Source organism: Ursus arctos, unplaced genomic scaffold, assembly GCF_023065955.2.
Source record: "Ursus arctos isolate Adak ecotype North America unplaced genomic scaffold, UrsArc2.0 scaffold_26, whole genome shotgun sequence".
Taxonomy (NCBI): Eukaryota; Metazoa; Chordata; class Mammalia; order Carnivora; family Ursidae; genus Ursus; species Ursus arctos.
This window is the reverse complement of record NW_026622941.1, coordinates 10,758,284-10,785,292: the sequence shown is the minus strand read 5'-3', so window position 1 is coordinate 10,785,292 and position 27,009 is coordinate 10,758,284. Positions and strand designations below refer to the sequence as shown.

The following is a 27,009-nucleotide window of genomic DNA, read 5'->3' as shown; positions in this document are numbered from 1 at the left end:
TTATTGACTGATCTTTTAGGGGTGGGCCAGAGCCTTTCTTATGAGGACTGACCTGCTAAATGAAGTTATATGTTGTATTTATTGTATAAATAGCATCCATAACACATTATGTTTGAGTTTCAGCTTGGGATGATTCTGAGTGAGAAATCTGAAAAAAACGGTGAAGCAATTTGACTGCAGACGTTTATTATTATTTTTTCCAATTTTCTGCTGTTGGCCCACCCACACAATGTGACAATGTTTTCTTTTCAGCAGGGTATTTTAATAGAATACTTTCAAAGCATTCAACCTAGTTTTCAGGAGCTAATACTTTATTGCATAATTACATAATTACATTGATACATGTGATGGTATAAACAGTACTGTAAAGAATCACAATTGACTTTCAGTAGCCATATAATTCAGCAGCTTGGAGAAACACAGAGATGTAACATATAGTATCTTACTAGCATGAATGTCATGAGCAGCAGAGGAAATTTAGAACACTAGTTAATATGGTGAGTCAATTAAGAGATACCCATTACTGCTTCACTGACATCTGCTTTTCAGTAGAGGTCTGGGATTAATAAGCTTACCTGGGAAATACTGCTTGTTTAATGGTGGTATTATAGAATATTGAAATTAATATGGCTTAAATTATATCGCTCTGGCAAATATCTATTCCTGTTGTGTGTAAAGCTTGTTCTGTTAATATTTTTCCTAGGTTTGGGCAGTTAGATCTATTGAGGAAACAGTAGATAAATGATAAACCTCACTGGGACTTGTGCTAAGAATAAAGGCTAGAATTTCAGCATGAATGAATGGAAAGGATGAAAAAGATGCAGAAGGTAATTGATGTTTGGGTAGCTGTGTTTGTGTATTTGCATAAACACATACACACACGATTCAGCAAATGATAGTAAACGTCCATTAATGTGAACTATAGAAGAAAGGAGACATAAATTCAGTCTGCAAAGACTTGAAGGGGATTGAACAGAAAGGCTTTCTAATTCTTTCTAATTATGTTATGAGATACCTTCAATTCCCCTTCATTGCCTTTATACGGTTTTTACTGAAGGCCCCTGATAGTTTAAGCGCTCTCTTTAGGAAAGGCAGAAATCGAAATTAAGTAAATGGCTTTGTTTCTTTCACAGCTGGTCCTTTGGGATCCTGCTTTATGAGATGGTGACTCTAGGTAAGGAGGGTCCCTAAAGTAGTATCTGTATGCAAATATACAAGTATGTTTACTTGGGTGGGGGATGAAATATGCTATGGGAAGAGGTTTTAGTATGATCTCTGAGGTCTGAACTGGGCTGACATGAAATCCCTCTCCTCCCTTTCACTTTGTTTTTTTTTTTTTTTTGCTTTTTTTTTTCTTCCTTTCCCTCAACACCTTACCAATTCCAAAAGAGGTTTTAAAATCCAAAGAATAATTTATTTATTAACCCATTTGATAGAGAAAATGCAGTACTTTCCCACATTTGGGGAGTGGAGGGCAGGTCTCATTTCTCACTTTGCTCTGTTACTTTTGTAAAGACTCAACATTTTCCTAAATTATCGTTTTTTTTTTCCTCCCAAACACCTTTTTTTTTTTTTTACCCCTCAAACTCTCTAAGCTATATTCTTACTTGATCACCAGGGAGCAACTATATTGTATTTAGCATTTTTCCTTTGGCTCTACCTTTTGCAGGCAGTTAGCCCAGCTGGATGAAGAATCATGTTATAGTTCATATTCTAGAGGACCTAAAGTTCCCTTGCTACTCTCATTTTTTCCATACCAATAGGGGCGCCACCATATCCTGAAGTCCCTCCTACCAGCATCCTACAATATCTCCAAAGAAGGAAAATCATGAAGAGACCCAGTAGTTGCACGCATACCATGTAAGTGGCTTTTAGGGTCTACTCTTCTCTCACTACAACTCCTTTTTTGATCCCCAACAACCGTGCCCTTTTAAAGTGGCTCAAATGATTCCTAGCTTTCCATTATGTGCTAATATATAGCCTTAGACAAACCTATGCAGTAAAGTACATCTGCTCATATATCATATACATATACATACATATATGTGTGTGTGTGTGTGTATACACATACATACACACACAGTGTTGAGGCAACAACTGAAAACTAAGTTGATAAAATTTAGTTCTTCCAGAAGCTTCTAAAATAGGTAAGAAGTGGACCAAATCCAATGTAAATACAGTAGTGTTTTGCTTGTCTAAATGGCAGTATCAGTCAGAGATTGCCAGTCGCAGTTCTCATACAGCCGCCATAAAATCCATTGCTCTAGAGTTACTCACTGGCTCTTATTTAGTATTTAACCTTTAAAAAATATTGACTATTTTTCCAGTTCTGAGCAATTAGAAGCCAAATGGAAGAAGGGGGGTAGTAAGAAATTAGAAAGATGGGAGAGGAAGTATCTAATACTGCTAGCAGAAGGGGACAGCTGATGAGCCAGTGCAGAGACAGAAAATGGAAAAATTAAAAATTATACACAGAATTTTATAACCTATAAATTACAAAAAAGGATTGTTGTAGAATATAAGAAAAGGTTAAAATATTTATAAGAAGTCAGGGGACAATATGTTAATATAAATTTCTGATAATATTGCTATTTTATAAATTTTTCAGCATTGAAAGGGTATATTTCCATCACTCGAGTTCCCCACCAGTAAAAACCGTATCAAGCAGATTACAAATGTTAACTATCATAACTATATACCTTTATATATATATATACACACTCACACACATTCACTTATTCTGCCTGGGTATACTGGAATGACAATGAAAAATATTTCTTATAGGCTTTTTCTACATGTAAAAATCTGTCCTTTATGTTGGGAGAGGGGAGACACTTAACCAATAAGGTATCCGATCTTGAAGGATTTAATATTTGGATGAGATATCTAAAACAACCTGAAAATCAACAAAAAGTGGGAGGTAACATAAAAGAAGGATTAAAAGCTCAGACTCACGTCATAGGGTCAAAAAGACCATGTTCACTTCTAGTCCTGCTACTTTACTGAACATTGTTTACTTACCTAAAATAGGTATAATGATAATCCTACCTCAGAGTTATTGTGAGGTTAAAATAATGTATGTTAAGTTCCACTACCATGCTTTATAAAATAAGTGAATTCTTGCTAAATGTTATCAGTGTTACTAAATTAGCATCTTTTACACAGTCTCATCGTACAACAGTAAAGAGTGTGGGAGACTCAGTGTGAGCTGAGGCTTATAAGGGAAGGTTGCATAGAAGGATCGAGATCTAAAACCCACAGAAAATGACAACCATCGAGAGGATGCTCAAGGAACTGGGCATGAGCAAAGACAGAGCTGGGTGTTAAAAACCACATCTGAGGCATAGCAAGACACTGACTTGGCTGGAGGAGAGGGGTTCAGTTAGGCAAGGTTTCTGAGGAAGAGAAGCTTGGAGGTAGGATGTTGGTTTTACATGTTAGACAGTGGGAAACCACTGTGGGTTCTTGAGAGGGATAAGACACGACAAGAAGTGTTTGATAACAGACTACATTATTAATTCTTTGTAAACAGGATGGAAGAAGGTGGTAAGTACTTTTATCTAGACTAAGGCAATTTCCTGGAGAAGCTAAATAATAAAGGAGGGCAATGACCCGGATTAATGAAAGGAATGATCTAATTAATTAGGTTATTCAAAATTAGTGTGAATCATATTATTCCATAGCTTCTTGTTTTGTTGGCTGCAAGGTAGCTTTTACTGGGAGATACCTAATAGCAATGGTCTGGAATGTTACAAGTTAGTAACATCTAAAGGATGAGAACACTTAACTTCTGAGAGTTTTGGGCAATAGAGTGAAAAAAACTGTTCTGTCATACTGATTCTAGTTTGAGAAATCTTCAGTCGTTCTTCTTATAAAAAGGGCTCTGATGAGAAGATGATATTAAGCGATTTAATACTAAGGATAAGAAGGAATATTATGCTTTGGGAAGAATAGGAGAGGACAATGAGAAGTAGATGAAAGAACTGCAGGGTTTTTGTTGCTGTTGTTAAGGTTTGTTAGAAGAGACATGTTCCTCAAACATTTGCCATGTCAAGGAAGTCAGTTTCTCTTGTTTCCCTTTCAGGTATGGTCTTATGAAGTCCTGCTGGCGCTGGAGTGAGGAGAGCCGCCCCTCCCTTAAAGAGCTACACTCACGCCTAGAAATCGCCGCTCGCACGGCAGATGACAAAGCTGTGTTGCAAGTACCCGAGCTGGTGGTGCCTGAACTGTACGCAGACGTGGCAGGTGTCAGCGTGGACAGCCTCTCCTACAGCTACAGCATCCTTTGAAGATCTTGGGGAAAGAAACAATTATGAGTGATCATATACTACTGGAATGAATTCCTTTGAGAACAGAGAATAGCTTTCGTGGGACATAAGGGAGAAATAGGATATTCCGCTACACATCTCCCAGGATACCCAAAATGATGCTACATGAGGCTCTACAATCCACATGCCCTGGAGACTGAGAAGTACAGTTTCATTTCTGCTGTCTTAATCCTGAAGACCCACCGTAGATGTGGTAGATAGTACCATTGCAAAGAAAGCCTTAGAAATCTACAGTGTTTGTCTGGCATTGCACATATAGGCTGGTCCTCCCACCACAGGCTGATTTCCTCTTGAAGCACACTTTTATCTAGATTATTACAGGGTCAGAAAGGTTGGAATCAACTGAGGGAATAGAGAGCTGATAAAGAAGTTGATGAGAAAGAAAATCAAAGGTTCTATTTGCTAAGGAGTATAGACAAGGATGACAAGGTCATCCTTCAAAGAGAAAGTGGAGGAAGGAGATAACGTTCTTCGGTCCTGGACCATTCATGCAGGACTGGAGGAGGACCATGAAGGAAAACTTCTGAGTTTCCTTTTGGGTATAGATAAGAGCTAGATGATCTCTTTTTATCTAACTATCAGACAAGTGAACTCTGCTGGTACTACTTTTAACTAGAAGCTGGAGGGGTCCTTTCATGATTAAGAACATTCAATAGCTATTGTTCATCAGACTAGCTTCCTATCCCCATAAAACTGGGGAGACTGAGCCTAGTGAGTCCATTAGGCTGTGATGAATATATAGTTGACCCTTGAACAACATAGGTTTGAACTATGTGGGTCCACTTATACATGGATTTTTTTTTCTTGATAAACGCAGTGCAGGTCTGTAAATGTATTTTCTCTTCCTTATGGTTTTTTTTTTTTCTAGCTTACTTTATGGTAAGAATATAGAATGTAATACATAGAAAATACAAAATATGTGTTGACTGTTTATGTTTTTGGTAAGGCTCTGGTCAACAGTGGCTATTACTAGTTAAGTGTTGGGGCAGTCAGAAGTCGGACGCAGAGTTTTGACTGTGCAGGGGTCAGCACACTTAATCCCTATGTTGTTCAAGGGTCACCTGTACGATGTGTGTATTTAAAAGTAGGAAATATGAAAGCTAAGCAAGAATGCTTAGTAGTCCAGAAGGTCTTTAAAAGGGTTAAAAAAGGATGTAATCTGAGACAGAAGGATGGTAGTTTCTGATTCAATCGTTCATTGATGTACTGTGAAACTTATTCCGTTAAACTAATATTTGTTGAGTAAAGTAGGATTTTCTAGTATACAGCTGCCAAAATTTCTACAATAGGGAGGATAAAAGTAAATAAATGGAAGTTAATACCAACAAAATTTCAAGAGACCATCTACATTGTCAGAAAATTGATTCCTCATGGGGATAATACCTACCTCACAGGGTTTTTGTGAGGACTGAGCAAGAATATATATTTGTACAGTATTTGGCTCATATGTGCTCAATAAATGGTAGTTTCCTTTCTTTTCCTCTTCCTTAAGAAAGATAACAATCTTTCTTTTCTTTTTCATTTAAAATCTACTGCAGCCAGAAAGAGAACCTCAGTCTGTCAGTCACACTATAAGGTAGGACATACTGAAGGATGATATGGTACAAGTACCATATGACTAAAATAATGAGCTCATCATTTTTGTATGAGCTTCTGCATGATGACAGTAGCTTCCGACAATTTAAAAATACTGAAAATATCATGGTGATGACAATGTACTTGAACATGTGATCTATGGTTTTAAAGAACACTCTGGGTGCTCTGGGAGGGACACCGAAGGCTGCTGTAGGAAAGATGACTGGCAGTTGACAATTTTGTGGAAGTTGGAATCTTAATGAGGTCACGATTAGTCACCCAACTGAATAATAATTCTTGCACCTGAAGGAATACCACATGACTAGTAAGGGCTTAAGTGGGTGTTAAGTTGCAATAGGGAGAAGGGAGGTAGAGTGGCTTGGCACAAAATGATAAAGTCCTATGGAATCTCGTTGCTTGCCTCTTCAAGTCAAATTTACAAAACATTTATGTATTAATTCAAATATTTATTTAAAAAGGACCTCCCTGAAGAAATGGCATTTAAAGTCAGACCTTAGGGGTAGGTAAATAAACCTCACAAAGAGTTAGGAGAAGAGCCATCCCGAGAGGGCAGTGGGGCTATATGTGTGAAAACTCTGGGGCAAGAAAAAAGGCATAATTTGTTTGAGGATTTGCAAGTAGGCAAGTGGATGGGGGCATAGTGAGGTTAGGAGGAAAGTGGTGCATAGTTAATCAGAGCACTGCTCTTTCATACTGTATATTAATAGTTATTTTGGTAGGAGGGAAAGCAGACAATTGCTATTTAAAATTTTTAACCTTAATTTTATTTGTTTTTCTGGATATACGTTTAGAAAAATGGATACAGTAATTGTTTCTTCTAAGAAAACTGGGTCTTTCCCTCACTTGGCCAGGCTTTCTCCAAAAGGGGGATTATATTTTTGGCATTTTAACTGGTCAGCCAAACCAGGTATTTCTGAGCTAATGAGTGGAAAAGAGAATTAAAATATTTACCATTTAGTTAAGCTGAATCTGGGCTAGGATTTGTTCTTGTTTTGATTCCACCCTCCCTGGATCTTGCTTTTCCCATTTATGCTTTATTGTTTAAAAAAGCCTCTATTCAAATCAAAACCACACTGAGATACCACCCTATGCCAGTTAGAATGGCAAAAATTGACAAGGCAGGAAACAACAATTGCTGGAGAGGATGTGGAGAAAGGGGATCCCTCCTACATTGTTGGTGGGAACGCAAGTTGGAACAGCCACTTTGGAAAACAGTGTGGAGGTCCCTTAAAAAGTTAAAAATTGAGCTACCCTATGATCCAGCCATTGCACTACTGGGTATTTACCCCAAAGATACAAAGATTCATTTCATAGAAATGAAATAATATTTAAAAAGAAAATATTCAGTTCCTGGTCTCACCAGCCACATTTCAAGTGCTCAAGAGCCACTCAGAACCTTTCCACATCTCTGTTGTGTAACATCCAAGAAGACCACAAAACACAAATGCTTTATCACTGGGCAATCCTTATCGGATACAAGAGATAGGCTTATTTTTTTCATATATAAAGGATTAAGTACATATATAGTCACATTTCCTCTTAAAAAAAGATAGGGTTAGAGAGGATTAGTCTTCACCTCAGAAGTCTTTTTAGGGGATAAAGACAGTAATTGGCCTATAGATAAATATCTTAACACTGTACATTTCACATGTGCTATTTACATGGTAGTAAGTTCTGGTACCCGTAGCTCTCTTACGTAAGCATGAACACGGGCATGTGCCAAAAATCTGAGGGATGTGCACTAGGGAATCTAAAGATACTGAATGAGGCTCCCTGCAAAAAACAAATCAAATGGATTACTGCCTATATTTTCAGAGCTACTATAGGATACTGTGGTCAAATTTCTGTGGGTTATTCTTGTGGTAAGTATACTGACCAACTCATGTTTGCCTGGGACTTTGCAGGCTTTAAAACTGAAAGTTCCACAGCTCAGGAAACTCCCCATTCCTGGTCAAACCCGAACAGTTAGTCACCTTAGTGGTAAGGGACAGTGCTTTATATCTTTTGTATATTTTCCATAATGGCAGCATATAATAGGAAGTGAATAATCTTTCTATATTAATATTTATACAATAGTTAATATAGATTTCTATACTGACAGTTATGTAAGTGTTAATATAGACTCAACATAATCTGGCCCAGTCTGCCTTTCTTTCTTTTTTTTTTTTTTTTAAAGATTTTATTTATTTATTTGACAGAGAGAGACAGCCAGCGAGAGAGGGAACACAAGCAGGGGGAGTGGGAGAGGAAGAAGCAGGCTCACAGCGGAGGAGCCTGATGTGGGGCTCGATCCCAGAACGCCGGGATCACACCCTGAGCCGAAGGCAGATGCTTAACGACTGCGCCACCCAGGCGCCCCCCAGTCTGCCTTTCTAGTTATTCTACTTGCATGAAACTTATCTTCTAACTATGGTGAATTTCTTCGCTTTCCCAATCACACACTTTCATACCACTGTGCCTTTGCTCAGGCTGCTTTCTGCCTGGAATTCTTTCCATCCCTTTGAACATACACTGAACTTATTCCACAAGGTCTGATTCAAATTGTACCCCTGTCACAAGCCTTCCCTGATATTTCCCTTTCCTCAGTTTCCCCTGTTCCCCCCCAAAATGACTTGCTGCTTTTGCTGTCCTACCAGTATTTAAAAATACTTTCTTTCCTCTTTTTAACAACTGATAATTTATTAAAAAGGTTGATTTAAGTATCTGCAATGGTGACTTCAACCTTACCTCCTACCTCAATACTGATGGAAATAATCTGCTTAACAATTTCAGAAGGACTGTGCAAATCAATGAGTAGCTTGTGGATCCTTGGCTGATCCCAAGGTTCCCAAGTCTTAGAATCTTCACCACAAGGAGTTTTTCTTGTAGTGATTCGCAAAGCCTTGGTAGGCATCTGAACTGGTCCTTTCACTTTGAGATTCTTTCCCTTTGCGCCCCTGATCAAGTCAGCACATACCTTCTCCAAAGATTTTAACTTGTGGCTGGCTAGAGTAATGCTACTCTGTTGAATCGCTACCTCTGGTTCCATGGGTGTCTTCCCGGCATCTTTAAAAGTCATGGCTGCGATGCGGCTTTCTAACCGACTTGTTCCTCTAAGAGAGCAAATAGTGGTTAGTCAAGAGTGGAAGCGGGGCATCCAAAGCTCCACTGTTGTTGTGACTGCACCTTCCTCAAAGAGCTAAAATTTTTCTTTCTTGTAACGTTTGCTTCCTTGGGTTAATATTTACGTACATGTTTGCTTTCTTCTCTGGACTAAAACCGCAAAGGGCTCTATCATTATTACCAATGTCCATCCATTTCTGGCACATAAGAAATGCCTGTTAAAATCATTATTTGTTTTATAAATTTTGAAGCTTATTATACATTTATTATCTTATTTGACCTTCTCAGCAATTCCTGAGTTTGGCAAGGTTGATTGTAGGATATTGTAGGATATTCATTCTGTTAGTGAACAAAAGACGTGGACAGTGACTAAGTAACAAAGGTTAGTAGAGGTTAAGTGATAGGAATGAATCCTGTCTTCTGACTGCCACTCTTTCTTCTAAGTTCTGAAGGTTAAAGGTCACCCAATAGAATCACTCTGTTGGTGAAAACGGGGTGATCAATATTTCAAAAGTAGACTTTGTATAAAAGTTTACCTTGTCTTTCTACCTCCTTCAAAACCCATTCCGCATCTCAGCATTCCTTCATTCATCTCCCCAGTTTAATTCTTTCTGATAAGAAACGTGGGCTGGGGCGCCTGGGTGGCTCGGTTGGGCCTCTGCCTTCCGCTTGGGTCATGATCTGGGAGTCCCTGATGGAGCCCCACTTGGGGCTCCCTGCTCAGCGGGGAGTCGGCTTCTCTCTCTACCCCTCCCCCTGCTCATACTCTCTCTTTCTCAAGTAAATACATAAAAAAAAAAAAGAAACGTGGGCTAAAACATTTGATCTTAAGTCAAATTGCCAAAACTCCATAGGCTACTAAAGATTAACACTACCGAAGAATGAAAGTTGTACTATTTAGAGGAACTCTCTTACACCGTGACTGTCAGAGATCCTTTAGTTTCAATGTGCTTTTCAAATTTCAGACCTCTTGTCTGATGGATTCTTTCTACTTCAACTCTATTCTAGGCTTCTAGTTGCCGGGTAACTAGCAATCATTGTCCAAAGGGAAAAGCTCTGGTTAGGAACCTTACTGGAAGAAAGAGTGGTATTCCGGGTCTACCATTCTGATTCTCGGCTTTATCTTTCTCATTCCACCAGTTAAATGGGAGTAATGCCACACCCACCTCGTGAGGACAGGATGCCGCGAGAATTAGAGACGAAAAGTAAAAGCGACTTGCAAACCTAACTTCTAAACCCATAAAAAATGCGATCACATTTTCACGATTCCGTGTTTTGCTAATATATTCTGCTCTACTTAATTTTGGTAAAAAAAAAAAAAAAAAAAGTTCTTCCAACAGCAGTAAAGCAAAGCCCCCGCTGCCCTGCGCCTCCAAGCCTCTGGAATGAGTCCGCCTTCCCGCTTTCATTTGGTGACCTGGGGCCGGAAAGGCGCGCACGCAGTGACGCATTTATCCCGGGCGATGACGTCACTACTAGGCGCCCAGCGTCACGTTGGCCAGGTCTTGGGCTGGCTTTAGGGGGACAAAAATGGCTATGGCCAGCGATTTCTACCTGCGCTACTACGTAGGGCACAAAGGCAAGTTTGGACACGAGTTTCTGGAGTTCGAGTTTCGGCCAGACGGTGAGCAGAGGAGCGCCGCCGCCGCCGCCGCCTAGTGCGGTGCGCGGCTAGGGGAAGCCGGGCGGAGAGGAGGCGGAGGAGGCGGAGGAGGCGGGGTGGGGGTGAACCCGCTTCAGTGGGCTCGCAAGTATATATTGGGGACTGAGGTCACAGCCAGAGCCAAAGTAAATCCGAACCGAAGACTATCAGAAGCATAAATTGAATCTGTGAATAAAAGAAAATTAATGGGTGTAAGTTAATTTAGAAAATCTAATCCTGCCAGATATTGAAAACTTGAACATAGGGTAATCAGAATCCTACATTCAGCGCACCGGAAGCCATCTAGTTTACTTGACGTCATCCTTGAACATTTTAAAGAGCATCCCACCACGCGGTGTCCAATGGATGCTTAAAATCTTCCGGTGACCGGTAATTTTCGGACTCCCCATTTAACCATTGTATTCATTCAGGCGCTGTATGTAAGGCCACGTGTGTAGGGAAAGGAATGAGACCTACTCTGAAGAAGGGAACTCCACGGATAGAAAAATGAGTGTAATGATGTGTTTTGGGTGCTTAAATGTAGTTGTTGCTCCCCATAGGATGCATTAAGAATACAAAAGAGGGGAATGGTTAGGGCTACATGTAGGAGTCAAGGAAAGCTTCCTAGAGAAGGTAACAGTTGAAATTGTAACTGGTGGGCAGGGCTGCTCAGGGGTTCCCAAACAGATCAGATTGGGGGCTCACCGCTGACAAAATCCAAAGGCAGAGAGTCTACTGGTGGTGAGACAAGAAAGGAATTTATTTCAGAGAGGCCAGCACCGGGAAGACTGGACTAGCATCTCAAATACTATCTGCAAAATGCCAAAAAGACTTGCAAAAAAAATGTGGGGCATATGTGGGTTTGAGATCATAATAATGTAGGTAGCCAAAGTCCTCTTTCAAGATGAGTCTTTTTTTTTTTTTTTAAGGTTTTATTTATTTATTTGACAGAGAGACAGCCAGCAAGAGAGGGAACACAAGCAGAGGGAGTGGGAGAGGAATAAGCAGGCTCCCAGGGGAGCAGGGAGCCCGGTGCGGGGCTCAATCCCAGGACCCTGGGACCACGCCCTGGGTTGAAGGCAGACACTTAAGGACTGAGCCACCCAGGCGCCCCTCAAGATGAGTCTTGAAATGAGAATAGGTATTTTATTGGCCTGTGAGGGCAAAAAAAACCATTCAGACTGCTGAAAACAGCATGAGCAAAGGGTGAAGTGGGACTGACTGTCTGCTGCCCTGTAGGTGCCGCACATTCTATCATTTGAGAGCCCTGATTCTCTTTAGAAAGTTACTGTATACTGAACTCTGCTTAGAACAAGGACGGTCCACCTGCACAGACTTTTCTTTCTTTGAATGTGTGTTATGTGCAGGGCAACATGTAAATATAAAAATTGAGGGTATAATAATGGGTAAGTCTCTAATTTTTCTGAAGGAATTATGTCTTGGTGGGTGACACAGACATGAAACTAGCCATAAAACAGTGTGGATGGGCAAAGTTCTGTGAGAGTGAAAAAAAAAAAAAGTAGAGAAGCATCACATATTAGGTGAGAGGAGCGTATCAGACATTTAAGGCTACAGCCCTGCAGTTCAGAAACCTTAATCATCTTGTTCTCCCTTGTTTTCCCCATGTGTCTCTTCTAAATTTAGCTAAGGAGCCAGATTTACCTGAATTCTCTATCTGTTCTTTTCTTAGGTGATACTCTTTTTAGTGCCTTTGCCTTTGAACAGCTTTCAGCTTGCCTGTATCATGTTTAGCCAGTCACATAAATTAAGTAGTCTGATATTATCAGGGAGAGTTCATGCCAGAACAGTGGTTCTCATCCAGTTATCTATCACCAAACCATTACACATATTTCCTTCAGTAGCGAGGGGGTCACCTCATTAGGGGAACCTGTCATTTTAGAGATCAGGACTACATTACATTTGTATCTGAGCAACTGACGATAGCCATGACTAGAAGCGTGCATCAGGGAGTACAAAAGTCATGATGGATTAAAATTAAATATAGGTTGGCTAAAAAACTGGCCAACTTTTATCTAGAAGCAGTATATAGTTCGTGTGCATCTTAGTGCTAAAATAGTAGCATTGCCATATTGTATACATATATTAATTTGAAGGAAATAATTAAAAGAACATTTGGACTATTGGGGAAAGCATGAGTTTGGAAGAAGGTAGACCTAGAAATGAATCTTTTTGACCCTGGGCAAGTTACTTAACTCTGTTATTTCAGGTATGAATAGATGAGAGAATAAAACCTATTAAGGGTTATCTTACCGATTAGATTAAATTTTCTGTGTAAATCACTTAGGGCCAATACAGATATATAACGTAGACTTTAAAAGAAATGTTAGTTCCTTTTTCGGATTCCCTGTCTAGTTCATGGCATAGCTTAAGCAAATGAGCATTAAAATTGACCCTCCTATTATATTGAATTATATTGAAGGCATGAAATATTTAAAAATTATGTTGAATATTTACAAATTCTATTGAAGCCATGAAAGTTTTGAAAATGACTGGCTTCAACTTTAGCCAAGTTTTTACCAACAAATATTTGCGTGTTTACAGGTGTAGCATTGATCTTACGCCAAAAGGGCGGAAATACTAATAAAAGTAGTAATATACAATGGTCTTTACCTTTGAAATTGCTTACAATCTCTATTATATTTTTTTTAGCAGTTTTTGCTGTTATAGATTGAATTTTTTTCCACTCCCCACAGGAAAGCTTAGATATGCCAACAACAGCAATTACAAAAATGATGTCATGATCAGAAAGGAGGTAAGTTCTTTTCAGATGTCTAATTTTTTATGTTTAGACCATTTTCTTCATGTCTTTTTTGAATTTACAAAAGTACATCTAAGGCTATATTGCTGTAAAGAAGCCAATTGATAGATTGATAAAGGAATCTGTTTAAAATAGATCTAAATGTAGCATGTGTAACGGCCAAAGAAGCAATCTGAATATATTAAGTTGTAGTCCCACCTTTGAACATATAATTTTATTCATTTTATAGTTAGTGTTGTTTTTTTATCCCATTCCCTATTTAAACTAATTGATAGTCAAGATTTAAACACAGTATGAATTTTAAATGAAACGCTCAGAAGTTAGGGCTAGGGCAAAGTTCGGAGCAGTAACTGTGATGTCTACTTGTATTTATCTCTGTTCACCTCATAGATTTTCCATTATCACCATTAACCACTCAGAGTTATTTGATTCCCGTGTTACAAAGGCAGAATCCAGGGCTTTAAAAGGGGCTAGTGTAAGTTATCTTTTTCTTTTCTTTTTCTTTTTTTAATTCGAAGACAAACACATATTAAAGGAAAGGGTAAGAAAGTTAATAAAATCATAAGGATGAGTGATTCTCTCCCATCCTGTATTTTGGGATCAATATTAGATTTTTCTGTGATATTCTCGTTGAGTATTTAGGGTTTGTAACTTTGTCTATCATTTCATTCTGAGTTGTGGGAGGTAATAGACACTGCGGAATTTTTATTGTCACTTGTTTTCAGGCTTATGTGCACAAGAGTGTAATGGAGGAACTGAAGAGGATTATTGATGACAGTGAAATTACAAAAGAAGATGATGCATTGTGGCCTCCCCCTGACCGAGTTGGCCGACAGGTTTGTATTCAGTGGTTCTTCACGTGCACACGTCTTAGAAATTGGTGATATAATTGTTATGTTTCTCCTTATTTACTTGGCATAGATAGATAGATCCTCATCGATTCTTTGGTTTTCCATTTAGTAGGCACTGGTAAGTACTCTTTAATTTTATCCCACTTAGTCTCATTTTCTGTTCTATGTCTGAAGAGTAAAGGACTCAGTACAGAGCTCTAAATTTAGACATCTTTCTGACCAGTCTTCTCTGTAGCCTCAGCAGTTAAAGTCAGGATGTGTTCACAGTGTTATGGATAATTGCTCTTGTATATTAACTACTTCTGTTAGGAATAAGTGCAGTGTTTGTGAAATTCCAGAGAGGAGTCTTATTGACTGTAAAATTCACTTTCTTCATTTTTATAACCTTGAGAACTCATATTTGCACCCGTATGCCCAAGAGAGGGATTCGATTGGTTTTTTTTTCAAACTGACCATTGCTTTTGCCTCCTATTCCCTTCAGAGTAATTAATGTTTCTCAAAGGGCTTCTGGAGAAGTTTGAAGGTTTAATTTCACTCTGTAGAGAGATAGTTTGATTGGGTTTTTTCAACTCTTAAAGAAATGAGATACAACTCCTGGAGGAAGAAACACTTAATTTCACTTTTGTATATTCCTGAGGATAGTATTGTCTATTCCTTTTGTATATTCCTTCTTTGATGAGAAGAAAATGTGGAGAAATCAAATAGATGCTGACGTTCTGTGGCAGTCACTTAACTCTTCTATGTAAAGAAGCATCATTTAGGAAAGCAAGGTTCATAGTTACCAGTATTTAGGTTACGCACTGTGAACACTTTAAACAAGTAAATTTAAATCTCGGTTTGTTTTATGCAATAGGTACATACGTACTAAAAAGCAGACACAACAGCAGTAAGCTGTTTATCTCCTTCAGACTCAGGGAGAACCCAGTATTATCATCTACCCACTTGATGATGTGTTCGTATCTTTTAGTTAGTGGGGAGGGGTAGGCATGTTCCAGAAACATCTATTGGATCTGTAAGTCAAAGATTTTATGATCGTTTGAGAGCCTTAGTTAGTTCTCTATTTCGTGCGTGCCAAAAACTGTTCATAATTAGGTCTCATAATGAAATACAGAGCTAAGACTGTCTTTAATGGCATTTGTTATTTAACCTGATAAATCACTACAGTCATAGCCTCTTAATTATTGGTCTTAGATTTGCAGATAAAATCTAGAGAACAATTTCTACAAAAATTATGGCACACTAAAAATGTCTACAGTATGTTGTATTTGTTTTACTAGGTCTTAATTTTAAATGCTTTGTGAAGTCAAACCACAATGAGTCTTTTAGTCTTAACAGCCCAGGACTCAAATATCAATACCATCACTTATTCTTGGTTGTAAATACATCAGTGTTTTTTTCCTATGCATTATGAGTCTTGTATCTTGCATTTGTAAAATACCCTGAGAAGGGTGTTTAGGGATTACTGAGTATCTTTGTAAAGTCTCTAGCAGCAGGGCTTCATACATAGTAGATGTCAAAGTGGTGCTATTAGTATTATACGTTGTATTTATAAAGCCTGGTGGAAAGGTTAAATATGCTTGTTTTTATTTATTAAAAATAGGTTTATACCCATATTTACAGCATTGTGCTTCAAAGTTATGTCTTTAGTTCTTACTGACTTAAGAAATGTTTATGTGTACTCTTAAATATATCATTCATATTTATAGTGTCTTTATGAGATTTCTGGAAAGCAGTTCTTGGTTGATCGTAATACTGGGGACTCTTGAGCAGTTGATGAGGTTTTTATTTTACAGATGTAGTTTATGTCTTTCAGGTCAAGTTTCTTTTCCTTTTCCTTTCCCTTCCTGTTTCCCTTTCCTTTTTTTTTTTTTTTTTTCCTCCTCTATGACTGCTAGAAAACTTGCTGCTAAATTGGGACCTCTTGGTAACAGGTATCTGTATTCCTCTGAGGTGGAGTTTTATATTAACTACATTAATCTATTTTGTCTTTTTCAGGAGCTTGAAATTGTAATTGGAGATGAACACATTTCTTTTACTACATCAAAAATAGGTTCTCTTATTGATGTAAATCAGTCAAAGTAAGTATGCTAAAGTATTTTAACTAAATTGATGTAATTTAGGGATGTCTGGGTGGCTCAGTCAGTTAAGCGTCTGCCTTTGGCTTGGGTCATGATCCCAGGGTCCTGGGATTGAGTTCCGTATCCGGTTCCCTGCTCAGGGGAACAGGGGGAGCCTGCTTCTCCCTCTGCCTGCCACTCCTCCCGCTTGTGCTTTCTGTCTCTCTGACAAATAAATAAATAAAATCTAAAAAAGATAAATTGATATAATTGACTTGAGAGGCTCATTTTAGAACAATAGCCAGTTTTCTAGGATTATTTCTGTGGCCACTTAATCAGTTTATTCTGCAGATATAATTCTGACTTTAATGTCATTAAAACTTGCTGTCAAAGTGGTTAGCACTGTATTTTTCTGATTGTCAAAAAAATCTTAATCTTAATCTGAACACTATGCATAATAGTGACCAAATTTTAAAAGCTATTTTTGGTAAAAAGCTGGATAGAGTTTCATAAAATTTAAAGAAATCCTTATTGGATTGTAGCAGCCTCATTAGCCTAATATCACATCATTCTCCTTCTTGAGTTTAATATTTGAAAGAAATTGAAGAAAATCAGTATAATTTGAGTGTGGTTTTAGCTTCCCCTATCTTCCCAAGTTTGTCTGCTCTGGGCTTTTGTAGGACATACTATTGTTTTTGTCCGAAAAATTTCTATGCTTCCACTTCTTTTCTCTTTTACGCCTCAAAATGTTTTCTTACTGCTCTTTGTTCTGTCATCCTAAATTGTAAGAACTTACTTGTTTGCTTTTCTGGTTTGAATGTGAACTGCACGAGAACCTTGCTGTGTCACCAAAGTTAGCACAGTGCCTGGCACACAAGAAGTGCTTTGTAAATATTTATTAGAGGAAGGGAAAAAGGAATGAATGCATAGTAACTATTGGATACAAAAGCTACGTTCATAATGACCATTCAGATACTTTCGAACTCTCACATTGATTTTCCTACAGTTGATGAGGATGTGGTATTCACACTCTAACTGGGATTTTAAATTGGTACAGTGTTTTTTGGGAAGCAATTTGATAATTATGCATCAAAAGCTGCTAACATTTTATTTTTTAAAATTTATTTTATTTTTATTTAAATTCAATTAATTAACATATATTACTCATTTCAGAGGTGGAGGTTGGTGATTCATCAGTCTTATATAATACCCAGTGTTCATTATATCATGAAGCTGCTAAAATTTTAAATTCATGGCTGCTGGAGGGGAGGGAGGTGAGGGGATGGGGTAACTGGGTGATGGACATTGGGGAGGATATGTGTTGTAATGAGGGAAAAAATAATATTAAAAAGGGCACAGGGCAAGACTTTAGTTATGAAAATAGAGAAACACCAAAATATTTATAGTTACCCTGTGAGGAGTGACATTTTATAGTATTATGAGTATTAATTTTTTCTATCTTTATAATTTTATCTGCTATCTTCGTTCTTACTATGTATAGCTATTTCTTTTATAAGAAAATAAACACTTTAATATGAAATAAATACTGGTGAAGAATTTTATATTTTTTGTAGAAAAGACAGAAATGGTAATCAGTATGTTTATTTTAGTTGCAGCAAATCCCTTCCTTTCTCCTGAATTCCTTTGTCTTAGTGTTGTTTTGTTTTGGGAATTAACTTTAAAATTATGTGTTTCATCTTAGAAACAAAAAAGTAACTTTTACCTTTTTAAATTTTAGGGATCCTGAAGGCCTTCGAGTATTTTACTATTTGGTACAGGACCTGAAATGTTTAGTTTTTAGTCTTATTGGATTACATTTCAAGATTAAGCCAATCTAAATTGTATGTTTTGAAGCTGTTTTTATATTTAATAAGGGATGGGTTTGTCATTTACACTATTGGGATTTTTATAAATGTGAAGGTTTTTTTTGTATACTAACTAAAAATAACAAAATACATAAACAGGCTTAATGGTTATTCTCATTTGGGTCCAAGGGGTCTGGACAGTCCTCACACATGAAATTCTGTAAATAAAAGCAACCTTTTGTTGAGAGTTTGCCCTAATAAAACATATCAAAGCCTGGATGGAGAGTGGGTTTTTTGTTTTTGTTCTTTTTTTCAGAAGGCTAAGTCTCTATTCACTTTAAGATAATAAAGAATTGTTCTAGTAGATATATCCTAAGGCAGAAGTTGTTTCAAGCAGAAGAATGCTGCCAGATTTTCATCCATTAAAGGCAATTGCAGATTTTGCCTTATTTCTTCCATACCTAATGGGATGTAATTTTTTGGAGCCTATAGAAGTTGTTTACCAGAAGGTTCTGGATTTTTCACATGTATCCCAAACCCCTCGGGAATTCTTAAATTTTAAATATTTTTGGTGTAATTAGTAATTGCCTAAAGGGTTACAAGAGTCAAGTCAGCACCCCATCTTCTATTATGCCCTTATTCCTTATTTCATAGTAGATTTTTGTCACTAAGATATTTCAGAATGTATTTTGTGTTTCTGTAGGAACGAAATGAGTTCTCAGTATTTCAAGTTATTTAAAATTGAAGCTTTAATGCACGTGTGTGTGTATCTTAACTATTAAGAGCATGGGTTCAACTCATGATTCTCGGTTTCCTGCAACCTCTTTCTGATAGACTTGATCTTTCATTACTACCCCTGTTAGTACATGTACCCCTGGGATTGTTAATCCCCTATCCGAATCCCCACTCTTAAAAGTGTGCAGTCCTAGTAATGATAATTCAATTACCCCTGAGACAGTCAAGGCTGACCTTATTGGGAAGAATTGGTCTCTGAAGGTTTGCTAGTATTTCTGAGCTCGGTTCTAGAGTGGTTCTGTCCCATAAACTTCTTTGAGATAATAGAGACGTTCTGTATCTGTAGTCCAATAAGGTAGCCATTAGCTACTGCATGTGGCAACTTAAATATTTGAGATGTGGCTAGTATAACTGAATTTATAGTCCCATTAAACTTTTTTCAAGATTTTATTATGAAAAATTTCAAGCATAGAAATTGTTATAAGAATTGTAAAATGAATACTCATCTGTCAATTTAGATTCTATAATTAACAATTTTTTACTGAAGTAAGTCAATTCTAAAGCATGTCCTGTTGATTGTTTATGTAAGAATAAAATGGTGTAATTACTGTCAGTAAACCACTTTTTTTTTTTTTTTGTAGAGCTATTTAATTTGATTAAATGTAGGTAGCCAGTGTGCCTTGTGGCTACCCTGTGGATATTGTAGCTCTAGAGCATGTCTTGGCAGCCTGTTTGCCATGGAGTCCTGTCTGGTCTTTCACACCACATGAACATCCATGGCCTTCCTCCAGGTTTGTCCTGAAAAGTCACCTGATCTCCACTGTGCAAGACTATACTGTTAGCACCTGTAGGTCTCTTATGAAAATAAACATTTCTGTTGAATATCTGTTGAATATCGGTTCTGTTCATATCCTTGATGGATAGGCTATGTCAAATCATGTTGTAATTTTCTTACACTTAGATGTCAACATCAAGGAGAAAGGGAGAGATGATTGCTCTTTTAACATGTGGACCCACAATTTTTGGTTGCTCCTCAAAATAACCATTCTGTGGCTCGTGAGTAAGACATTGAATAAGATGATCAAAATGGAGCAAAGCTGAGAGAAATAGTTTTTCCATTTAATGGTTAACTCCTCTTCTTCATTCTTTGACTTCCGTCTCATGCTGACTTACTTGTTACGCTCTGTCCCCACTGTCTACTGAGTTTCTCACATTCAAACCAAGATTGAAGGCTACATCATCAGGATAAATATTTTATATTGTCTCTGATTTTCTTACACCTTGTTTGAACTGGCTCTTACTTGATTGTAAGCTGCTAGTGGACAATGATCACTAACAATTAAATTCTGTATAATACTAGTTTTATATGAAACTGGGATTGTTACAGCACTCAGGTCAGCAGATACATGTTCCCTTCCCCCTCACCCCATAAGCAATATCAAAACTTCTTTTCCAAGTATTGGTTCTGTACCCCATCCTTCCTTTGGCCCCTTTATGGGATGGAGTGTTGCTTCCCAGCATCTAGCACAATATTTTCTACAGAGTAGATGCTGTTAAAGTTTATTGGGCTGGTTGTCTTTTGTGCTTACTGCCATCAGATTATTTGTTTTTGAAGTCTGAAGGGGAAGAGATTCATTGCTGCTGCTATGGAAAACGTTTCCGCTACCATGATCTTTGCATCTACACGTAGTCCCACCACAGAGTTGTGTATTCAGACACTTTGGATAAGGGTGTGTCTTTTGGATGTGGTCCAGCTGTGATCCTAATTTCTCAAGTAGAGCACTCTAACTTCACTCAAACAGAGCAACAGATGATGGCACAGCAAAGAGCGCTGGTGAGACTGGATGATCTTCCAGCCTCTACCACTCTCTTTTATTTATTTTATTTTGAGTTTCTGGGTTTTGTGTCTCTGCCTCTCATAGTGACGAGTGTAGCCAGGTATTTCATCAATCCAGGCTGGGTTTATATTCATATGGACAGTTCTAATATAAATTAAATGATAGCTGAGATTCTTTATTTTGTGTATCCTATTGTTAGACTATTCTGTTTTGAAATAGGTGAGACCTGTGAACATGGGTTGTGCTGTATGTTCAGCCACTGATCCCTGTGATTTTTTTTTTTAAAGACTGTTTTGGGAGCAATTTTAGGTTCACAGAGAAGGGAGAGGAAGGGACCGAGATTTCCCATATACTCCAGCCCACACATGTGCATAGCCTCCTGTTATGAACATTTTCCACCAGAGTAGTACATTTGTTATATTTGATGGGCCTCCATTGACACATCATAATCACCTAAAGTCCATAGTTTCCCTTAGGGTTCGCTCTTGGCAGTGTATATTCTATGGGTTTAGGCAAATGTGTAATGACATATATCCATCATTATAGATCAGAGCTAGTATTTTCACTACCCTAAAATTCCTCTGTGCTCCAACCATTTCTCTCTGCCCTCATCACCGACGCTTATCATCACTACTACTCTTTGTATTGTCTCCACAGTTTTTTTCCCCATAATGTCATCTAGTTGGAATCATATAATATGTAGCTTTTTCAGATTGACTTCTTTTACTTTTTCACTTACATATTTAAGTTTCCTTCATGTCTTTTCATGACTTGATAGCTCATATCTTCTTAGCGCTGAATAATACTCCATTGCTTGGGTGGACCTCAACTTATCCGTTTATCTAGTGAAGGGCATCCTGGTTGCTTCCAGGTTTTTGCAGTTATAAATAGAGCTTCTATAAACATCTGTGTGCAGGTTTTTGGGTGATCATCAAGTTTGTTGATTATTTTAATAATTGGCTTCCTATCATATGGTAATAAGCTAGAATAGAACATCCACAAAATTTAATAAAAATAAACAACAAAGGTAAATGAATGATTTGAGGGAAAGCTCAGTCTGAACTGTGTGAAATAGTGGAGGGAACACTAATTGGAACATCAAAATTCTTAATTATGTCCCTAATTTGCAGACCTATTCTCCTTTTCCACCTGTGAATAGACAAGTTACCTTTAGTGGCAGAGTCCATATAGCCCTCTGAAGTCCTTTTTCTTTTTGTCACAATTTTTTCAAGCTCACTTATTTCCTGAGGTGGTCTTCTCGTTTAGTTATTTAGAAATTGGAGGCAGGACGGGTACTGTTTGATTGACTGCTGGAAGGCCGTTGGACCCATATAAAGGATTAGAACTCTAGAGCATTAGAACGGATTTTATTGTAAAGACAAGAAGGACAAATGAGATAGTGGAAAAAGAAACTTCTAACAAGGTCTTTTGAGTTTTTACAGCAAGAGCTGTAGAAAATTAGCATTGCTCAGTGTCATAAAGGTTAGGCATGAAGTCTAACTGTGGAGGTGGGAACCCGGCGAGGTGAGGTACTCTTCTCAGAGGGATGCAGACCGTCCTTCCCTAGGAGCTGGTGTTTCCTCTAGACATCTTTCACTTTGGCCTACCAGTGGAAGAACAGCATGCTGCTGTGAAATGATAAGCCATTGAGGTTTGAAGGTGTGACCAGAAAGCTTGAAGGTGTGACTAGAAGCTGTGAGCTAAGCTAGCTGACAAAGTTAATATGGTCAATAAGGGCTGGGGTAAAATGTGTGGTTTCCCAAATGAAAAGAGGTTTCACAGCAAAGCAGCCAGGAAGTAATTAAATAAGTGCTTTATGTATTCATAGTGTGTATGTGTTATGTGTGTCTTGCACATTAGTGAATTCGGACGACAAAGTACAGAAATATTCAAAATATTTTTCAAATTTTTCCTCTCTTTTTTATGAGCCAGTGGTTGTTCAGATGAAGTTTGGTGCTTTCAATTTTGTGCCGCTTTGATCAAAGGGCCATGCTAGGAGTTTCAGTTAGTCCCACCTGAAGTCCATGCCATTATTATCTGATGCTTCTTGTCTTCTCCCTTAAGAAGAAATTGCCTCTTGCAGAAATCAGAGCTTCATAACAAAATAAAGAAACCAGATAACTAGAGCTTGGAAGGAACTGCTACACAATTTGGCTTCCCAATCATTCATCTCATTGCTTTTCTCTAAAACTGAAAATCTGGATTTTATAGTCAATTCCTCTTTTTTTTTTTTACTTTAGAAAATATAGTTTATTTTTTATTTATTTTTATTATGTTCAGTTATCCAGCATATAGTACATCATAAGTTTTTTTTTTTAAAGATTTTATTTATTTATTCGACAGAGATAGAGACAGCCAGCGAGAGAGGGAACACAAGCAGGGGGAGTGGGAGAGGACGAAGCAGGCTCATAGCGGAGGAGCCTGATGTGGGGCTTGATCCCATAATGCCGGGATCACGCCCTGAGCTGAAGGCAGACGCTTAACCACTGAGTCACCCAGGCGCCCCACATCATAAGTTTTTGATGTAGTGTTCAACAGTTCATTAGTTGGGTATAGCAACCAGTGCTCATCCCAACATGTGCCCTCCTTAATATCCATCACTTGGTTACCCCATCCCCGCACCCCTCTCCCCTCTATAACCGTTACTCAGTTAGTTTTCCGGAGTCCAGAGTCTCTCATGGTTTGTCTCCCTCTCTGATTTCTTCCCATTCAGTTTTCCCTTCCTTCCCCTGTGGTCCTCTGCTCTATTCCGTATGTTCCACATATGAGTGAAACCAGTTCCTCTTAACGTGCACCACCTTGTTCATCAAGGGCACATGTCGGCATCACATGTCTTGTCTGTGCTGCAGTTACAAATAGGAACCAGACAGACGTGGTACTCAGCTTACAGAGTGTATGTAGAGAGGACAGACAACTATGGCAGTGTAAAACAGTGTTCTGCACCTGGCTAGCCTGCGTCAGGAGAACTGACCACCCTCTCACCAGCTCTAAGGATGTAAATCAAAACCGAATAACGCTCAGCATTACTAGTAACTGCATGGCACAGGAAGATGTGAGTAACCGGATCTGAGGTCACAGAATGGAGAAGGCGGTATGCTACCACATGTTTCCAGCTCCTAAATTGTATTCATGTGCCCCCTGCCCCTCCCCACAGCATCTGCACTCCAAACCTGACATGAGGACAGAGAAACCATTCAGCTTGTCAGGATTTCTGCAGTGCTGTCCTAGGTCTTCCACTACGTATAGAACCTTGGGAAAGAGGGAAAAAATGAGTATTTATGTTTTTGAAATCTGAGAAGTCCTATCTACTGCTACTCTCATTGAATTCTTCCATACCTATGAAGGGAGTGATATTCTTAAGGATCACATGAGGAAATGGTCTTGAAGATTGGGAGTGACATGTTGAGATTTTTACATCTAGGGAGGATTTGAACCTTGGACCTCAAATAGCAATATTCAATATTTAATGAGCCTGATTTTAAACATGATCAAGAATTAGCAATAATGTGTCTTTTGGCAAGTCAATTCACTTCTTAATATTAGTTTCTAAGTAAGGAGCTTGGTCAGATCCTGCTGAAGTAAGGGTGAGCTATCCCTGCATGAAATATTTCTGTTTCTCATCTACCTCTCTCCTCTTCGGCCACACTCCATAGTAACCATAATCATCTCCTTTGGAGAGCAACTTCAGTTGGTTTCATAGAGCTGTAGGTCAGAAGATGGACAAGGCCTATATTAAATGAAAATGAACTTCAGTGAGGTTTGGGTAAGGTCTGGCTCATAGAAACAGAGTTACAGAAATGAATTTCTTTTAGCTGGAAGTTTGTAGGTCTTCATGAAATAAGATTCATGCACAAAACTCAAGTAGAGTTTTTTACATGCCACTGGTGGTGTATACATAGGAGCAGCTTCTCTGGTAGGCATTGCGCAATATGTATCAAAGTTCTTTAATGTATTGAGCCCCTAATTTCATATTTAAACATTTTTCCTTATACAACATTATTTGTGAGTGATATTCTTGTAATATAAGGCCAAATATTTTTTATACTAGCAATAAATTGGAAAACAACCCAAATGTTTTATAGTAGGGGGTTGTCTAAATAAACTGTGGCATAATCTATATGGGTAATAGCTATATATGGGTTTTAGAACCACATTTTAGATGAATATTTTTTAAGTGAAGAAACATTTATTAGAAAATAATAAATCAAAAAAATATGTATGGAATAATGCCAACTTTCATAGTAATCATAGTGTGTTGTTAAAAAACAGGAAGAATATACACCAAAATTTTTATAGTGGAATTATGGATGTTTTAAAATAATTTCTAAGTTATATATATCTGTAGTACATAGAAGTGGAAAAAAGAATCTTTTTTTTTTTTTCAAATAGCAACATGTAAGAGAAAGTTTCTAACAGGCTATTTAAGAGTTAAAGAATTTAGTACTAATATTTCTTACGTGTATGAGTACTTACATTTTAGTCATTTGTTTTTGCTTGTAGTTTCTTTTAAACTAGCTTTTGTTTAAGATGTTAGTTCTTATTTTTTCCAAAGCCGTGTTTGCTTATATTTTAAACTAGCTTTTGTTTAAGATGTTAGTTCTTATTTTTTCCAAAGCCGTGTTTGCTTATATTTTCAGTCCTCAAATACTGATTTTGAACGTTATTTCGCAAGGAGTATGGAGTGGTTGGTTAGTTGAAATGCAGGAAGATATACCTCAACATCAGCCTTTTCATACAGTTTCCTTTCAGCACTTTGGTCAAGAGGAGGGGCAGTAATTTCTGAGGGGAGTACCACTCAGAAACAATCGTTTCTGCCTGCTGTCTTACAGCCCTCACGCGCACAAGGGACCAGGATCAGAAAGGCCAGCTTCTTCCTCCTCTTTTCTGGGTCAGCTGTCTCCACCTGCCACCCTTCGTGGCATAGACACAGGTAACATCTGCTTCTCTTCCCCCAGATGTCTGTTATCTGAGCGTCCTACTCGTGCCACTTATAAAGAAGAGATTCTGGGAAAAAAAGATTCTAGGAAGGTGGCATTTGATTATAAATGGCTTGGCGTGAGTATGGGATTGATAGAAAAGCATTTTCTATTGATTACGTTAGAACTGCATCCTGTAAAGGATGTGAAAACTGTAGTGCAACATTCATGGAGTTGTTTTCTTTTTCTCGCTATACTGTGACTTTTGCTTTGTGTTGAATGATGTACATATTATCCACCCTAAAGGGCTGTATAATAGAAAAGACTCCTTTTCCTTAGCAAATTAGGGAAAATGTGATTAAGTTTAGAAAATTTTGTAAATTAATAGAAAATTTAAAGAGATATAGTTACATGTGCAATTTGTTTTCCACATTATCTGTTTCTTTTCACATGACTCCTATAAGAAGCAAGGTGAAATTGAAAGGCTTTGTATTTAATAATTTCTCTTTACATTGATATCCATTAAGACATTGAATCTTTTATGGATATTAACTAATGACTGCGTGTTGACAAATTTTATTTTCTAGAGGCTTCTCTGGCAACATACACTAGAAAATTATTTCTAAAATTCAAATACAGATGGAACCTTTTGGGATTAAAAATACAGGTGACTGGGCTTCAACGGAGAGATTTTTACTCAGCACATCTTGCACAGGGCACTGGAGTCTGGATTGTTGACCAATCTGCCATGTTAACCTTTAATAATTCTTTGCAGATGGTGTATGGATTGTTCTTTGGAAACACTCTGGTGGAGTCATGTCATAATTGAAAAGAATGCAAGAACTTTTACATATTTATATGTAGATCTGAACATGTATATTAAGGCCCTTTTATAAACCAAGATATTTATATTTTTTCAGAATTCCTAAAATAGAATTTCGTTTTTTGAATTGATAGTTTTAAAGTGTCTCAGTGATTTATACTTGTGCCAATTTTGCCCACATTTGTATATGTATGTTGAACATTTTGAGCTAAACTGGCTGGGTGAATAGGACCCAGCCTATTCAATGTATTGGGAGATTAAAAAAACTCTTTCCTTATTTTGTAATAATGGTGTCAGTAATCACTAGGAGTATAAATGAGTTTAACAGAAGTATTGAAAGTTTTTCCTTTCTTACATAAATCAGGCTCAGTCCACATGCTTTGCACACTTGAAGGAGTTAAACACACATTTACACTTACAGATACACACGCAAGCCTCTAGGTATGTCCCTGGTACGTTTCTACAGCCTGACATTTTAATGTTTCTTTTGACAGAAATCATCCTGTTGTGAGGTTTTAATGCAAAACATAGTTCCCT

At 37.8% G+C, this 27,009-nt stretch overlaps 3 protein-coding genes across 5 annotated transcripts in view; 2 read left to right on the top strand and 1 right to left on the bottom strand.

Moving 5' to 3' along the window:
- Positions 1 to 6,265, top strand: part of STYK1 (serine/threonine/tyrosine kinase 1) — a 37,729-nt gene extending 31,464 nt beyond the window's left edge. Inside the window, exons 9-11 of the mRNA XM_026502435.4 lie at positions 1,134 to 1,174; positions 1,764 to 1,860; positions 4,085 to 6,265. Coding sequence (XP_026358220.2) covers positions 1,134 to 1,174; positions 1,764 to 1,860; positions 4,085 to 4,289 — 343 coding nt within the window. The 3' untranslated portion in view covers positions 4,290 to 6,265. The remainder of the gene's footprint in view (positions 1 to 1,133; positions 1,175 to 1,763; positions 1,861 to 4,084) is intronic.
- On the bottom strand, positions 170 to 10,437 carry LOC113257414 (40S ribosomal protein S20-like). Of its 2 annotated transcripts, XR_008961522.1 has the most exons (3): positions 10,193 to 10,437; positions 8,881 to 9,016; positions 170 to 4,293 (listed from the first exon to the last, which is right to left on the bottom strand). XR_008961522.1 is itself a non-coding variant. In XM_044385386.3 (2 exons), exon 2 carries the CDS (start codon positions 8,980 to 8,982, stop codon positions 8,620 to 8,622), a length of 363 nt encoding a protein of 120 aa, XP_044241321.1. In that variant the 5' UTR covers positions 8,983 to 9,016; positions 10,193 to 10,306; the 3' UTR covers positions 8,139 to 8,619. The 2 variants fall into 2 exon arrangements, 1 of the variants encoding a protein (XP_044241321.1); XM_044385386.3 differs by lacking the exon at positions 170 to 4,293 and having other exon boundaries at positions 8,139 to 9,016; positions 10,193 to 10,306.
- A 56-nt stretch (positions 10,438 to 10,493) lies between these two features.
- On the top strand, positions 10,494 to 26,973 carry MAGOHB (mago homolog B, exon junction complex subunit). 2 transcript variants are annotated; one of them, XM_044385233.3, is made up of 5 exons: positions 10,494 to 10,650; positions 13,383 to 13,441; positions 14,173 to 14,283; positions 16,294 to 16,376; positions 25,563 to 26,973. In XM_044385233.3, the coding sequence occupies exons 1-5, from the start codon at positions 10,557 to 10,559 to the stop codon at positions 25,909 to 25,911; spliced, it is 696 nt and encodes a 231-aa protein (XP_044241168.1). In that variant the 5' UTR covers positions 10,494 to 10,556; the 3' UTR covers positions 25,912 to 26,973. The 2 variants fall into 2 exon arrangements, with proteins under 2 accessions (XP_044241168.1, XP_026358223.1); XM_026502438.4 differs by lacking the exon at positions 25,563 to 26,973 and adding an exon at positions 18,094 to 19,777.
- The last annotated feature ends 36 nt before the right edge of the window (positions 26,974 to 27,009 follow it).